General features: G+C 47.9%; 5 protein-coding genes; 3 read left to right on the top strand and 2 right to left on the bottom strand.

The window, feature by feature from the left end:
• Window positions 1-2,225: 2,225 nt before the first annotated feature.
• GSBLH_T00004149001 (uncharacterized protein) lies at window positions 2,226-7,004 on the top strand (the record flags this gene model as incomplete). The annotated part of the gene is made up of 1 exon (XM_013043003.1): window positions 2,226-7,004. One exon carries the CDS (start codon window positions 2,226-2,228, stop codon window positions 7,002-7,004), a length of 4,779 nt encoding a protein of 1,592 aa, XP_012898457.1.
• Window positions 7,005-7,686: 682 nt separating this feature from the next.
• Window positions 7,687-8,565, bottom strand: GSBLH_T00004148001 (uncharacterized protein; the record flags this gene model as incomplete). XM_013043002.1 has 6 exons in its annotated part: window positions 8,440-8,565; window positions 8,376-8,410; window positions 8,312-8,344; window positions 8,207-8,275; window positions 8,055-8,176; window positions 7,687-8,024 (listed from the first exon to the last, which is right to left on the bottom strand). Exons 1-6 carry the CDS (start codon window positions 8,527-8,529, stop codon window positions 7,687-7,689), a joined length of 687 nt encoding a protein of 228 aa, XP_012898456.1. The 5' UTR covers window positions 8,530-8,565.
• A 994-nt stretch (window positions 8,566-9,559) lies between these two features.
• Window positions 9,560-9,856, top strand: GSBLH_T00004147001 (uncharacterized protein; the record flags this gene model as incomplete). The annotated part of the gene is made up of 1 exon (XM_013043001.1): window positions 9,560-9,856. One exon carries the CDS (start codon window positions 9,560-9,562, stop codon window positions 9,854-9,856), a length of 297 nt encoding a protein of 98 aa, XP_012898455.1.
• A 49-nt stretch (window positions 9,857-9,905) lies between these two features.
• Window positions 9,906-10,408, top strand: GSBLH_T00004146001 (Tetratricopeptide TPR_2; the record flags this gene model as incomplete). The annotated part of the gene is made up of 2 exons (XM_013043000.1): window positions 9,906-10,352; window positions 10,388-10,408. 2 exons carry the CDS (start codon window positions 9,906-9,908, stop codon window positions 10,406-10,408), a joined length of 468 nt encoding a protein of 155 aa, XP_012898454.1.
• Window positions 10,409-10,452: 44 nt separating this feature from the next.
• On the bottom strand, window positions 10,453-13,606 carry GSBLH_T00004145001 (uncharacterized protein). XM_013042999.1 has 6 exons: window positions 13,062-13,606; window positions 12,567-13,027; window positions 12,472-12,537; window positions 11,121-12,440; window positions 11,029-11,088; window positions 10,453-10,997 (listed from the first exon to the last, which is right to left on the bottom strand). Exons 2-5 carry the CDS (start codon window positions 12,639-12,641, stop codon window positions 11,038-11,040), a joined length of 1,512 nt encoding a protein of 503 aa, XP_012898453.1. The 5' UTR covers window positions 12,642-13,027; window positions 13,062-13,606; the 3' UTR covers window positions 10,453-10,997; window positions 11,029-11,037.
• Window positions 13,607-14,422: the final 816 nt, after the last annotated feature.

Below are 14,422 nucleotides of genomic sequence, written 5' to 3'. Positions count from 1 at the left end.
ACCCCTGAGATGCATATCGATGGAGTGACTCTAACCAATCAAGCTCGAGTGGACACATATCCCTTTGTGGTTGTGAGCAATGTCGAATTCGCATTCTACTTACATCTCTATGATATATCCTTGGTTGTGCTCATCCAGGCTCACCTTAACGGCAGATTTGGGGAAACTTCATCACCGATTCTTCCAACATTTCAATTCTTCTTTACCGCAACGGAATCCTTGTATCGCCCGACAGTATCTCGCTTTTGATTAACCAGGATGGATACGTTATCATCTTTTTGACTGTTTCGTCTGCTGGAATATACAACTGTATGTTCTTCTACAAGAATAGCAGGTTTGTATGTCTTCGTTTGGCTTTGTTTATGGGATAGGGTGAAACGATTCAGTTTACTGTCATTCCAGAAGTCGACGACGGAATCGGGCTGTACAATGAAGAAGAGTACTGTCCGCAAGAAAAACTATCTTCGAGTGAGTTCAATACAGTAATCGAATTCGAGGAGGGGGAGGAGGAGGATGACTTGATGAAAAAGTCAACAGACCAAATTTGTGGCTATTTAGGTACTCGTAATCTCATGGAGACAAGCTTCGTATTGCAGTATGTCGTTTCATTCCATAATTTGTTAAATAATAATGGATTGATGGATGATGCAATCCCTGTGACTGTGGGATTTTTGTTTATTGTAGGCCAGACTGTAGGCGATGAAGTATAGAACGATTACCAGTATTATACTCGTCTTCCGTCCTCTGCTTGCGTGGTGAAGTCATTTACCTCCTATTTGGGCGAGTATCGATGGTTCTACGATCGTATGTCCGACCTTCAGCCACCAAGAAATATCCTTCGCATGCTGCTCTTTCAGAGAGTGCTCTTTAACGATCAGTCGGAGAATATGTCATCAATTTCTTCCGCAACAATATCAATCTGAATCGTAGTCCCGCGATGATTGCAACATTGCTGCCGGGACAGCTAAGCATTTCGGAATCGCAGTGTTTCTTTTATGGATGCAGGGCGCAGAATTCCTTCTGCCGCGTTTCTTGCTTTCTCAGGTCGATCAATGGCTACTCGTTGGATCAGGCTGATGACCATTTGTCCTTGATCCTATCCATCACGTCGGCTCACAATCTACGCTATCCTCAGCATATCGAGCAAAGTCTTACCATGACAAATCACTGGAACGGGACTTTTTCTATTGACGTGCAGATCGTCTGGGCAGGCGATATCACTCTGCGCATCAGAGATGATACTTCGCAACAGTATTTTATGGACCAGTTTACTGTCCATATCCCCCTCCTGCCTCTAGACTATTCAAAGAGCTACCTGATGTCGAATCTTGCTGGATCCTATCAGGTGGGAGACGAAGTGGTTCTTGAAGTATTGCTAATGGATTCGAACGAAAATATCATTTGCAATCTACCCAATGAGTATATTTCGTTCCCGTATGAAGTGATCATGGAACTAGAGATGGAATCCGTAAGTGTTGCTCTTTCTTTCCAGTTTAGATTACCCACCAATTCTTGTTCTCGTTGGACCAAAGCTGTAGCAACTCCACACGTTTCCGGTTGTCTTATACTTTTGTACAATATTACAATGTCCATATTTCGATTCTAATTCGGGACACGATTCTTTCGACGCAAACCTCTCTTCTTTCCTCTGTTGCTGTTAGCGTCATTACTCCTGGATGCACCCAAGTCGAAGGCAAGCCTTATCAATGCTACCTACGGCCAACCTCCCAGCAGCTCGTAGACCGCCAATTTGAATATGAGTGTGCTGCGGACAGTAGTCAATGCAATCTGATCGGAACGGATCGTTGTTCGAGCAATGAGAGTTATTGTTGGGGATATGGAGAATACAGGCCATCTTGCACCAATGCTTTGAGCAATGAATTAGCATGCTCATGTATCCATTATTCGTGCATTACGGGGCAATGTTATCGTGAAAACGGATTGTATGGAATGCGATAGGGGAGTCATGTTGTAGTTGTCCGATTGATACCTATTGTTCCGAAGGCGAGTCGCTGTGTTTGGATAACCATTGCGTCAGCAACAGTTCTCTGTGTCCGAATACCGTTGCCTGCCCAACCTCGACGTTGCTATGCGGAGATCTAAAGCACTGCGGTATTTCTCTTGATGAGTGCAATGTATTTTCAACGCGGTCCTGTCCTCCCTTTGTTCCTTTGCTCTGCTGGGACGGAACGACCTGTGTGTACAACTACGACCAATGCCCCAATATGTCTCAATGTCCTCCAGGGAAGGTGCGCTGTGACAGTGGCGTTTGCAGAGATAATGTGGACGAGTGTATTGTGAAAGAGCCTTGCCCTGCTGATAAGCCGTTACGGTGCATTGATGGGTCCTGCTCATCCATGGTGGATGTGAGTTGCCAGAGCATTGTGACCTGCCCTCCTCACTTCACCCTCACGACCGATCACCGATGTATTCCTGATTCACTCCGCGAGTCGTCCCTGGTGAGCAGCTCGGGCACGTGCCCCTCATTCATGGTGAATTGTCCGGATGGCTCGTGCGCTCTTACCGAATTCTTGTGTGAAAAGGCCACCGTCTGTCCGTATGGATTCGTTCTGTGTCCTGATGGGTCTTGCAGAGCGCATGAGATGATGTGTCCATCAGATAAGGACTATTGCTTGCCTCCGATGATCCAATGCCCCACCAAAGAATGTGTGAAGCGCCCTGAGGATTGCTCGCAGGGCATCGTGTGTCCTCCCGACCGCCCTGTGCTATGCTATGATCGTTTCTGCTATGCTTCGATGCGAGAATGTCTCTCTGTAATGATGGGCGATGCTGTGCTCTATTTCAATGCGTCCAAGCCTCCCCAGTTCTTCGATCGTAACACGTTGGCAAGTAACGACTCGGGCATGATTGTGGATCCCGCGATTTTGGAGCTCAGCATGACTTGCCCTTACGCTTATCCATATTACTGCAAGAGTACTACCCAGTGTGTAGCCTCCATGGATGCGTGTCCGCATTATCCTCCCTGCCCTTCTTCTTATCCCTATCGATGCTTTGATGGACGATGCGTAGCTTCGGAGATTTCGTGTCCCAGCTTCAATGAGTTCACGAATGTCACGCGATGTCCTCACAGCTGGGTCTATTGTCGCACAATGCACAAGTGCGTGAAGAACATGCGTCAATGTCCGATTCTTCGTGTGTGTGCCTCGAACGAGTTCCTCTGCAGTGATGGCTCCTGTGTCTCTATTATTGGCTCTCTTCTGCCTCGTCCGCAGTTTATTTCTGAAACGAATGTGGTTGGGAATCTGTGGTACACCTTCTTTTCGCGATACGATCTTTACTCCTATATGAATTCCATGATTACAACACTCGTAGAGCAATGCGTTTTTGAAGGAAAATGGGAATTGGCCTGGGGGCAGAATAAGAATGATATCAGGGATGTTCTCTTCTTGCAAGATGTCACGACCAGCATCCAGCAGCGCTGTGAAAAACAGTATAATCGATATCCCTGCACGGAACCATCGATTGAGTCTATTCTGGTGAATCAATGTTCATCTGATCAAAAGCGGTGCATTGATGGTCGTTGTGTGGGACTGAATGAAGCGTGCCCGTCTGTCACGATCTGCCCACGCGATCGACCCATTCGCTGCATGAACAACCAATGCGTATTCTCTCCAAGCCAATGTGAAAAGGAAACTCAATGTCCTGGCAATACAGTTCTGTGTGAAGATGGGTCTTGTGCATCATCACCCAACCTTTGCTCATCCATTCATTGTCCTGTGGACCTTCCTATTTTGTGTTGGGACCAAAGCTGTCGTCGCATTCCTGAGGATTGTCCCAAGATGCAAAGTTGTAGCGATGGCTTGTTCTTCTGCAGCATCACTGGAAGATGTGTATATGACCGAACAACCTGTTCATCAAGTACTCTCCTGCATTTTGACTTTGACATAGATTCGCTAAACGTCACAGATGAAAATCGCTCCGCTTTCGACTTTTGCTTTGGGAAGTATTTATGCGAAGACGGATCGTGTCGTGAGTCTCCGTTCGATTGTCCAGAGTTACAGTGTCCATTCACAGCTCCCCATCGTTGTAACAATGGCTTGTGTGTGCACTATGAATGGGAATGTCCCGAAATGATAGGAACGTCGCCTACAGAGAGTAGTTTATACCTATGTTCCGATCAGTCCATTGTGACCAATCCAAAGGACTGCCCCTTATCCTACTATTGTCCGGCTCCCTATCATCGATGTCAAAACGGTTTGTGTGTGCTTTCACTGTCACTCTGCCCGGTGACCGCCACGCTTATCGAGGGTGCGGAAGCCTTGAACTCGAACCATCCTTCCTTACAATTCCTGAAAGAGAGTGTGAATGACTTTATAACAAACGAGTTTATTGCGAATGGAAACTCTACTTGTACCCACTCTGCACCATTCTTGTGTGCAACGGGCGAATGTGTCACCTCCTATTCGTACTGTCCAGCCATTCGTCCTTGCTCTTCTGTGTATCTGAAGAATGGAGACTATCGTTGTCCGGACCGTAGCTGTATCACAGACACGCATTTCTGTTTCAACATAACTGCGTGCCCTTCTTCTCTGCCTGTAATGTGCTTATCCGGACCCTACAGCGGAATGTGTGTAAGTGATGAAGGGCAGTGTTTGGGTGAGAATGGCTGCCCATTGTCCTCGCCGTACCGTTGCCTGAATGGGCAATGCGCCACTTCCCAAACAGCTTGCATGGTTGTTTCTTCGTCCAATGGTTGCCCTGCATCCACTCCTGTTCGATGCAACAATCATCAGTGTGTTGCTTCGATTCTGGATTGTCCTCTTGTGAATGGTTGTTCTCCGGCTACTCCTTTCAAATCACGGAGTGGAAATTGCTGTGCTTCTCCCGAAAACGACCCCTTGTTCCAAAACAACACAAAAACAGCATCCTGCTCTTCTGCAACGCCTACTCGATGCTGGGATGGAACGTGTGTTGTGTCTCCTGGATATTGTTCTTCCATCTCTGGTTGTTCTCTCTCAAATCCGATTCGTTGTGCATCCGGGGAATGCGGAACTTACCCACACCAGTATGCTATGGAGCCGTTTATTGGATCGATTTCTGGAAGTTGGATCGATGAAAAGATCTACGATCAGATCATGAATGACGTTTGTCAACCCACTCCTGTTTGTCCTCCTGATCTCCCCTATCTTTGCTCAGACATGTCCTGTGTCTCTGATTATTCCATGTGCAGACCTTGTAAGCACTGCAAGAGGGGAAATCGTGATTGGTCTCTCTGCCCAAGTTCGCGTCCAATCTATTGTGAAGACGGTTCGTGCGTGTCCAATCAGGGAGACTGCCGAAATTTCAGAAAGTGTCCAGCTAGTGAACCCTACGAGTGTTTCAATGGACGATGTGCAAGATCGCCCTTGTTCTGCTTGTATCATTCTCTTACCGATATGGAGCTTGTATATGTCTCAATTCCATCGGAGTATTCGATTTCGCTCTCCCCACCTCGCTCTTTGGGTGAAATGATTGCCGATTTTTTCTTCTGGTGGCGTGAGGAAGAGAGCAACGAGCAATCAAGTCCCTATTCTTTTGCTATGTGTTCCAATGGAATGTTCCAAGACGCAGAGTATTGCTCCCTCATTCCTCCTTGTCCTTCTCACAATTCGAAGCGGTGCTATTCCGGTGAATGTGTACCGTTGGATACGCCTTGTAGCAATAATCTCTTTGTGACCTTCCAAGACTATATGGATGTGGTTCCATTGTCCGCCTACATTCGACCCTATTATTCTGTCTCAAGTCATGATGAAGTTCGTCCAGTGTGTCTATTTGGACAGCTCTGCCCAGATGGATTGTGCAGACCCTCATGTCAGGAAACGATTGGATGTGGTCTCAATCGAGTCATGTGTCCGGATGGGTTGTGCGTGGATCTAATTCCTGGGCATAATGAAACAGAGCTATGTTTGGGGCATGGAAATTGTGATGACGACAAAGTTCGCTGTTACTATGGCAGTTGCATGGATTCTCTCAGCGACTGCAGCGAATATCATTTCACGAATTTCATTGCGACTGAAGCGTTAATCCATGTAACGATGCAGGACGTATCCAATGTATTGCTGTATACGACGAATCATGACTTGTATGGTGAGCTGGAGATTGATGCCAAGCAATATCTCTACACCAACAAACCCTTCTTTGTCCAGATTACGCCGATTTCGGCGGAAGATTTGTCTCAACAGAAGGTCGTGATTGCAAGGGAAGAACGCGCCAAGGAGCTGCATCTGAACTCCATTGAGAGCGCTGTTCTGTTCTCCATGTCGCCTGCCATCCACATTCGCTTCATCTCGATCGACAACACCACGAAGATTACTCAGTTGGTGTATCCGATGCGGCTTTCTCTCTGGACAAAGAGTGTTGTGCGGTATTTGCCGGCAGTTGTATATGACAACTCGATTTATTATGATCCATTGGACGTACAGAAAAGCGAAATTTGCCCTGCTGTGTGCATTGGCGATACTTGGAGTTGCATGAATGAAAATGATTATGTTATTGAGGACGGGATGTATTTGATTCGTGTCGAAAACGAGATGGATATCATGCTAATGGTGAGTCCCAAAGAACCGATGAACACACAAGAGACAGAAATGGGAACAGTGGTAGAAGTGTTCACTGAATACCTAATCAAGTCGCTGATGATCACTCTTCCCATCATTTTTATTCTGCTGATTGCGATGGTATTTAGTTTGCGATGGCGATTGAAGTGGGAACTCTCAAAGGAGAGCTACAAAACGTCTCGAATCCGAACCGACAAGGAAGCTGTGTTATTAAAGGAATCGTCCCATACAGGCGATTGGCTGCAAATTGAAAGAGATGTAAAGGGTCAGAGCAATACAAACCCGTTGGCTATGCGACGAATTATGAAGAATATGTTTAATAGCCAGGTAACTGAAGCCCAAGAGATAGCGAAGCATAACGAAGAGATCATTGCCGAGTTGACGGAAGAAAAGAAAGCGATTATGGTAGGTACTCTGTTTTGGAATGAATGTGTAGAAGGAGATTGAAGAACTGAATGTACAATAAGGAGAGTAATTGCTGATATATGTTATTGAACCCATGTGTTTGTTGGTACTCGAAAATGGAATGAGTCGTTTCTCTCTCTCTCTCTAAGACAATGTAGGTGGAATCGAAATATGAATTGGATCAAGGGAAATCACAATTAGGCATATGCAATAGACTGCTATTGTTTATGTGTGTGATGAATGAGAAGGGTTATAATGAAAAGGAGGAAAGTGAGGGTGTAAAGAGCAACGAAATGATGAAAGAGATGGTACATTTGGTTGAATATTGGATCCAATGAATCGTGAATTCCATACTACTCTGTGTAGATAGAGATAATGGTTGAACAACTTTTCATCCATATTGGTCATAATGCGCAAATCACATTGAACTGGATTTATTCATACGTTGTTGTTGTTGTTGTTGTTGTTGTTGTTGTCATCCCATACAGTCATTCACCCATCACACAAGTTCCACTCACCCATCACCCCAAACCCTATCTCAATGACAAATCCTCACTTCAACTTCCACGATCCTAAAGCACTTTCTTATTCTCCTAGCATACCTTCACTTATCAAACCCGTCTTTAACAAACATCACATACAAAACCTCTTATTTCTTCTCCAAAATCGACTTCAATGCAGAGGTAGAAGACGAGTTCCTACCCATCACCCCTCTTCCCTTTTCCTACGGTTTGTACCAACTTAACGGACCCGTATTCTGTCCTTCCGCGATCGGAGTCACCAGCTTGGGCAGCAATGGATTCACCGGAGCTGGCGCCTCCTCCACAGGAGCCGGCGCTTCTTCCACAGGAGCCGGCGCCTCCTCTTCCGGCTCTTCAATCATATCGTCCGGAATCAACCCGCGCTTTCGGAGAAGATTCATCGCGCGCTTGCGAGCCTCCACCGCGGCCTGCTCGCACTGCTTGTGAACGTTATTTGGATCGTCCTCCGCAGCCTGGGCAGGGTCTTGCGTGGCTGGATCGGCTGGAGGAGCCTGATTCTCAGTAGTAGAGTCAGCTGTATCTAAGATCAGAATGACGAAGTTGTGCGTACTTGATATGGCGTCTTCGATCACTTTAGACTCGCGTTGGTTACGGTTTTCGGCACGGGAGCGAGAATGCGACGTGGCACGAGAGCGAGAATGCGATCGAGAACGAGATCGGGAACGACTTCTTCTTCACCTGACTGGGTGACCAAAAATATACCTGCTCGAGTGGTGACGTCTACTGCTGTGATAACTTCGACTGCGAGAACGAGACCGACTATCTCGATGTCTATCAAATAACTTCAGTATCCGATTTAAGTATTACCTTCTCTCACGAGAACGATCCCGTCGATGATCTCTACAAAGTCAAAAGGCAACAACGACCAAACCGTTCGTATATACTTGAACCAGAAAACTTGGATTTCTTTGTTTCAGAATAGTAATATTTCTTACTCGTTTGCGGTCCATTTGGTTAGATCGAGATCCATCGCGTCTATCGTCCCGATTATTATTCAGTTCACCTTCCTCATAGTCACCAGGCATGATATGACAATATTCTGGACTTAATATGAATAATAGGTAAAAAAACGCTTTCCATACAATTCCAGTTTTCACTTTCTCAATTGAAAAAAGTCATCATGCATTGCTCAAGATTATTCTTGTCACTCTTGCTACCTATATTTTATATTTTATATTTGGGGTACTGGTGAAATGTGTATCTCATGAGATAGCTATGTACTATCTGGTAATAAACGGCTACCTATTTTTGTAACTGAACTAGGGAATTCGTTTCGTGTAATAACTCTGAATTTTGAAAAATCGACTTCTCTACGTATTTCTCCTATTTCGCAATAATGTATAGCTTTAGTTACTGGAAAAAAGCAGGATGTTGCTTCTGTTTCGAAAAAAACAATGCACTCCTATTCTCAATATCTTAGAAATGTTTTTCCTTTTCACAGGCTCAGCAAATGGCCAAAAATTGGCTATGAATACCCGATATTAATAAGTAGACTTGAGTCTGATAAGTATCCTGTGTTTCAGTACAAGTCAAACTGGGAACAAACTTTTGATACGATACGTGGTGATATGATAAAAAACAATACATGGTAAGCTACTTTGAATCTCTTTCAATTAGGACGGATCCTCCATTTTACGATTTGAACTACAAGCCGTAACTCTTTATTATTATTATCAGTCCCTAATACATAGTGACGATGGATATACCTACTATTATCAAAGCAAGCATCCAGAAGCAGGCTACAATTTTGTCTACGCGAAAAACTTGTGTTACAACTTTAAGAAAAAGCTATACTTCGTGTTAAAAAGAGCGAATTCTCGCCAACTTCCCATCAGCCGGGACGTATCTTTCCGCTATGGGTGGAAAATTGCATCCCTGTACAAATCTCTCTCCGACATGGATGCAATCATCATCGAGAAAGAAAGCGTCATAACCCAGCCCTTTACGCTTCATCACATTTACCATTTCGTCGAAAGCATCAACTTTTTGTGGACAAAGCTCCTCTTTGTGAACGATTTCCCCGTGGTTTCGGTCCTTTCCGATTCTCAACGCTAGATGCGGCAGCTTTGGCTCCCCACCTTCAACAATGAAACCGATTATCCATGGGCGACCGATTTTATCACGGTGCTGCGTCACGTCTTCGGCCCTGGCTACAATTTGGAGGTGGTCGACAAGCCGACGATCAAATCGATGGTTGATGAAACGAAAAAAAACACCATTTGCTTCAAGAGAGTGGTAATGGAGGATAGGCGATGCGACGTAGACTCTCCTCGATCGCTCGCATTACAATGGCGATGGCGGCTCCATCAGCGGCTGGGTCCCTGCCGACCTGCTTCGCGCAGCGTTCTATAAGTTCGCGGGCGTACAGCTGAAGACTCTTCACAAATCGGACGTCTTCCAGATGCATATATTGCAGCGAAAGGGCAATCGACGCTTCCACGACCCCGTGAAAATGGTAACGCAGCTCAATTCGTGGTTTAAAGGGCGCTTGCATGCCGAAATTTCCGAAAAGAGCTGTTCGATGTCGTGCCAAATCCGCATCTTCTTTGAAGCAGATATTTTGTTAACGCCTCATGGAGCCGGAGCGACGAATATGATTTTCATGAGGCCGCGAACTGTGTTTATTGAAGCATTCCCGCCCTATTTCCTGGAGTGCATGTTTATGAATCTGGCGAATATTGTGCGAGTTCATTACTTATCGATTGCTGTGTACAATGAAACGTTCCTTGCGAAAAAAGTTCAACCTGGAGATGGTGAAAAGCATTATGAGCTTGGTATTATTATGCGGACCCGCAGGCGTTTTATCAATGCACGTGTTGCCCCAAGTCCTTCAGCGGTATTTCCCGCTGTGGACAATGCGATTGAATATCTGAATTCGTATAGATACAAGAGAGATGTGTTTGAGAATAACTTTTTGTTTTCGATTGTTTGTTGGGAGAAACAAGAGATTGATATGGGGTGTGGTTTAGTGCGTGTTATTGTTTATGTTCAGGAGGATGCGAATCTTTCTTTGGGAGAAGTTTTTCCTTATGCTTTGTGTGGTGTTCTTTTTCCTTCTTCTTCTTCTTCTTCGCAGGGTGTTCTTTTTCCTCCTCCTCCTTCTTCTTTACAAGATGCTCTTTTTTCCCCTCCTCCTTCTTCTTCACACAGCGCTTTTCCTTCTTTTCCTTGTGCTTTTCCTTTTTTAGCTTTGAATCCGATTTTTCTTTATGATTTGACTTTAAATTCTTCTCCTTCGACTTGGCATTCCCATTTTCCCTATCGGTCTCCTTTAAATCATGCTCAGAACTCTTCTTTTTCGAAAGAGCATCCCGTTTTTTACTCTTTTTCACCTTTTCATCGCTCTTCCTCTCTAATTGCATCACTCTTTCCTCTTTTTCAACAACGGATGTACCAACCTCTGTATTTACGTTCTGGTCGTCCAAATAAAATGAAGGAACATTGAGTTTCAGCTCACCCTCTGTATTCAAATATTCCCTCGATTCCGGAGAAACTAAACTCTCAAACCATATGAAATAGAGTACGCGGGCGGATTACCGGCACATCCTGCTTTGATACCCAAGCCTGGCAAAACTGCGCCACATCTATCAGATTACCATCCCAACCCACTCTTTACTGATTGAGAGATCCATCGGCAGCAAAGCACCCCAAACGCAATCGATTGTTTGTAACAAACACGCAAAGCATGCTCACTCGTCCAACGACAATGATAGAACTGGCCTCTCGGCTGATCCACACGCTCGTACGTGTGCGATCCAAAGAAATCGCGCTGTGCCTGGATCATGTTCGTCGGCAATCTCTGCGACCGGAAGCTATCGAAGTACTGCAAACTCGCCGTCAGCGCCGGAATCGACACGCCGCTCGCCGCTGCCAGCGTCACGATGCGTCTCCACGCCTGCTGTCGCTTCACTAACTGATCTGCGAACGCAGGATCGAGGAGCAGATTCTCCAAACCGGCGTCCTGCGCGAACGCCCCGCGGATTTTATCGAGAATCTTCGCGCGAATGATGCAGCCGCCCTTCCAGATCCGCGCGCATTCGCCCAGATTGATGCCCCAATTGAACGTCAGCGACGCCTGGCGGATGATCTCCAGGCCCTGCGCGTACGCCACGATCTTCGAGCAGAACAGCGCGTCCTTCAGATCCGACACCAGCTGCGTGCGATCCACGGTTCCCCAGTCGAACGCGGGACCCGGCAGCAGCGACGCCGCGCGCATTCGCATGTCCTTCTCGCCCGAAATGTAGCGTTCGAACAGCGCAGAGGAGATCGTCGGCGCCGACACGCCGCGCTCTGCGGCTTCCTTGACGGTCATCATGCCGGTTCCTTTGCTTCCAGCAACGTCCAGAATGCGGTCAATCAGATAGCCCTCGCCCACCAGCTCGTCCGGCTTCGCCAAAATCAGACTCGTGATCTCGATCAAGTAGCTCTCCAGCTCGCTCTTGTTCCAGTCCGCGAAGATCGAACTCATCTCCGGGTTGCTGAAGCCCGCCGATTTCAAGAGATGATACACCTCCGCGATCAGCTCCATATCGCCGTATTCGATTCCGTTGTGCACCATTTTCACATAGTTGCCAGAGCCCGCGCCACCGATGTACGTTACGCAGGCTTCGTTGTCGACTTGAGCGGCGATTTTGGTCAAAATATTCTCCAAGGCTTCGTAGGCGCTCTTACGACCGCCAGGCATCAGCGAGGGACCGTGACGGGCACCGATCTCGCCTCCAGACACACCCATGGACACGAAGAGAATGCCCTTCTCCTCGAGGTTGCGAGTTCGCTGGATGCTCTTCTCGTACCACTCGTTACCGCCATCAATGAGGATGTCGCCAGGCTCCAGGTAGGGAACGAGGCTTTCGATGGTTTTATCCACGGGAGCGCCCGCCTTCACCAACATGATGATCTTGCGAGGTCGGATCAGCGATTCACAAAATTCTTTCGGCTACAAATCATGCAGGAAATCAAAAACGCACAGTCTGAGACCCAAAAACCTTATCTCCCAGATTTTCTTCTTTGGCTCTTGTTTCGCACTCTTGCACCTACGTCCTATTCAATCCCTAATTCTTACTCTCTCAGGAGAACGGTTTGATACTGCTACATTAAAGCCCTTGGAAGCAATGTTCAGAGCAAGATTGCTTCCCATGACGCTTAGTCCATATACACCAATATCACACGACATATTGTGAGTGTTTAAACTGTTTGATATACTGCTATATAAATATAAAAATATTATGAGCGATATTAGGTGAAGCTTTTCAAGTCATAAGTATCCAAATGAATCTTTGTTTACCCATCCAAATCTACCTTTCCAACGATCACTCACTCCACACTTAGTCAACAAACACACAACTAAACATTTAACCCAGAATACTACGCATGGAGATCTGCATCATCAGCTTCTGGTTGTACTCCTTCAGCCGTTCCTCGCTTTCCTTCACCAGGGTCTCCTTCTCCTTCTCCTCCGACTCCTTGACCACCTCTTGGTACATCTGCTCATACTTGCACGCGTCGGACCACTTCATCATCAATCTACATTCCATCGCATCCCCCGTCCACTCCCTACGCAGAGCACTGCGCCAGTCCCTTCACACACTGCACATAGAGCGGGTGCTTCTTCTCCAGTCTGTCCACGGCGATGGCGAGGCAGTCGATGGCCTTCTGATAGGACACGAGCTCTTCGTACTGCAGACCCAGATTCGCGTAGACTTCCCCGATTTCCTCCGAGCCGTCGCCGCACGCCATCACGTAGATGTCCAGACACGCCTTCGCGTGCAGAATCGACTCATTGCGCGCTCCCGCGTGGCCCAGAGCGTCGGAAAGCTGGCTGTGGCAGATGGCGGCCTCGATGCTGTCCGCACCATAGGCGCGCTGCGTGTATTTCAGCGCCAGTCGGTTGTATTTGACCGCGTTGACGTAGTCCTTCAGCATGAAGAGGATCGAGGCCATCATGTTCAGCGCGCGGATCGCCACGGGATGCAGCTTCTGGCACAGCGTGGCCGTGTTCAGAACGAGCTGGCGGCTCTGCAGGAACGCTTCGGAGAGGAAGCCTTGCTGCAGATACACCGCGCTCTGCTGCAGCGACTGCACCAATTCGTTGCTCAGCAGCGAGTTGAATCCGCACTTCACGTGGGGCACGAACGACAGCACGTCTTCAGGCGCCAGAACACACGACGCGCTCATATCGTACACGCGGCTGCTCACGCAGATGCCCATCAAGGAGCACACGCGGCGCAGCAGCTTCACGCGCTCGCTCTCCGTGGGCTCGAAGCCGCTCGTCGGCTCCGCGCCCCACAGCTTCAGCGAGTAGAGGAACTTCGCGTCCACCAGCTTCCAAACCTGATCCCACACGCCCGCAGGCGTCACCGCGTTCACAGCCAGCTGCACCGCGATCGACTCGGGCACCTTCGAGCCGGACTTCGCCTTGCGGTTCTTGCGAATGCCCTCCAGACGGATCTCCGAATCGCGCTTGGAGGCCAGCAGCGCGTTCAAGAACGCGGCCACCACGTAGCCCGGCGCCGCTGCGAGGGTCTCGTCGGCCAGCAACACGGTGAGCATCTGCTTCGCGGCGCGCGCGACCATTTCCAGCTCGCAGGAACGCAGAATGTGCATGTCCTCCGCGTCCACCGCTTCCAGCGAGTCCTTGACGCAGAGCGTCGCCAGCTCGCCCAGATAGCGCAGGTTCACGCCCGAGGCGTGCATCAGCTGCACCAGCTTGCTGCTGTCCTGGTTGTTCAGCGCCATCTCGCGGAGCTGCGTGTGCAGCACGGGCAGCACCTGGCCCACCAAGAAGTTCGACAGCATGATCACGTTGTTCTCCAGCGTGGTGTCCGTCTCCTTGCCCTTCCCCGCGGACACCGTCGTGTACGAGAACGGCGTCAGCGCGTTCGGGTCGAACGCCGTGGGCAGGTTCTTCACGATCGTCTC

The sequence above is a fragment of the Blastocystis hominis genome (assembly GCF_000151665.1).
Source record: "Blastocystis hominis, Singapore isolate B (sub-type 7) whole genome shotgun sequence assembly, scaffold_5".
Classification (NCBI taxonomy): Eukaryota; class Bigyra; order Opalinata; family Blastocystidae; genus Blastocystis; species Blastocystis hominis.
Note: the sequence above shows the minus strand (reverse complement) of the source record. Positions and strands in the feature narration are given on the sequence as shown.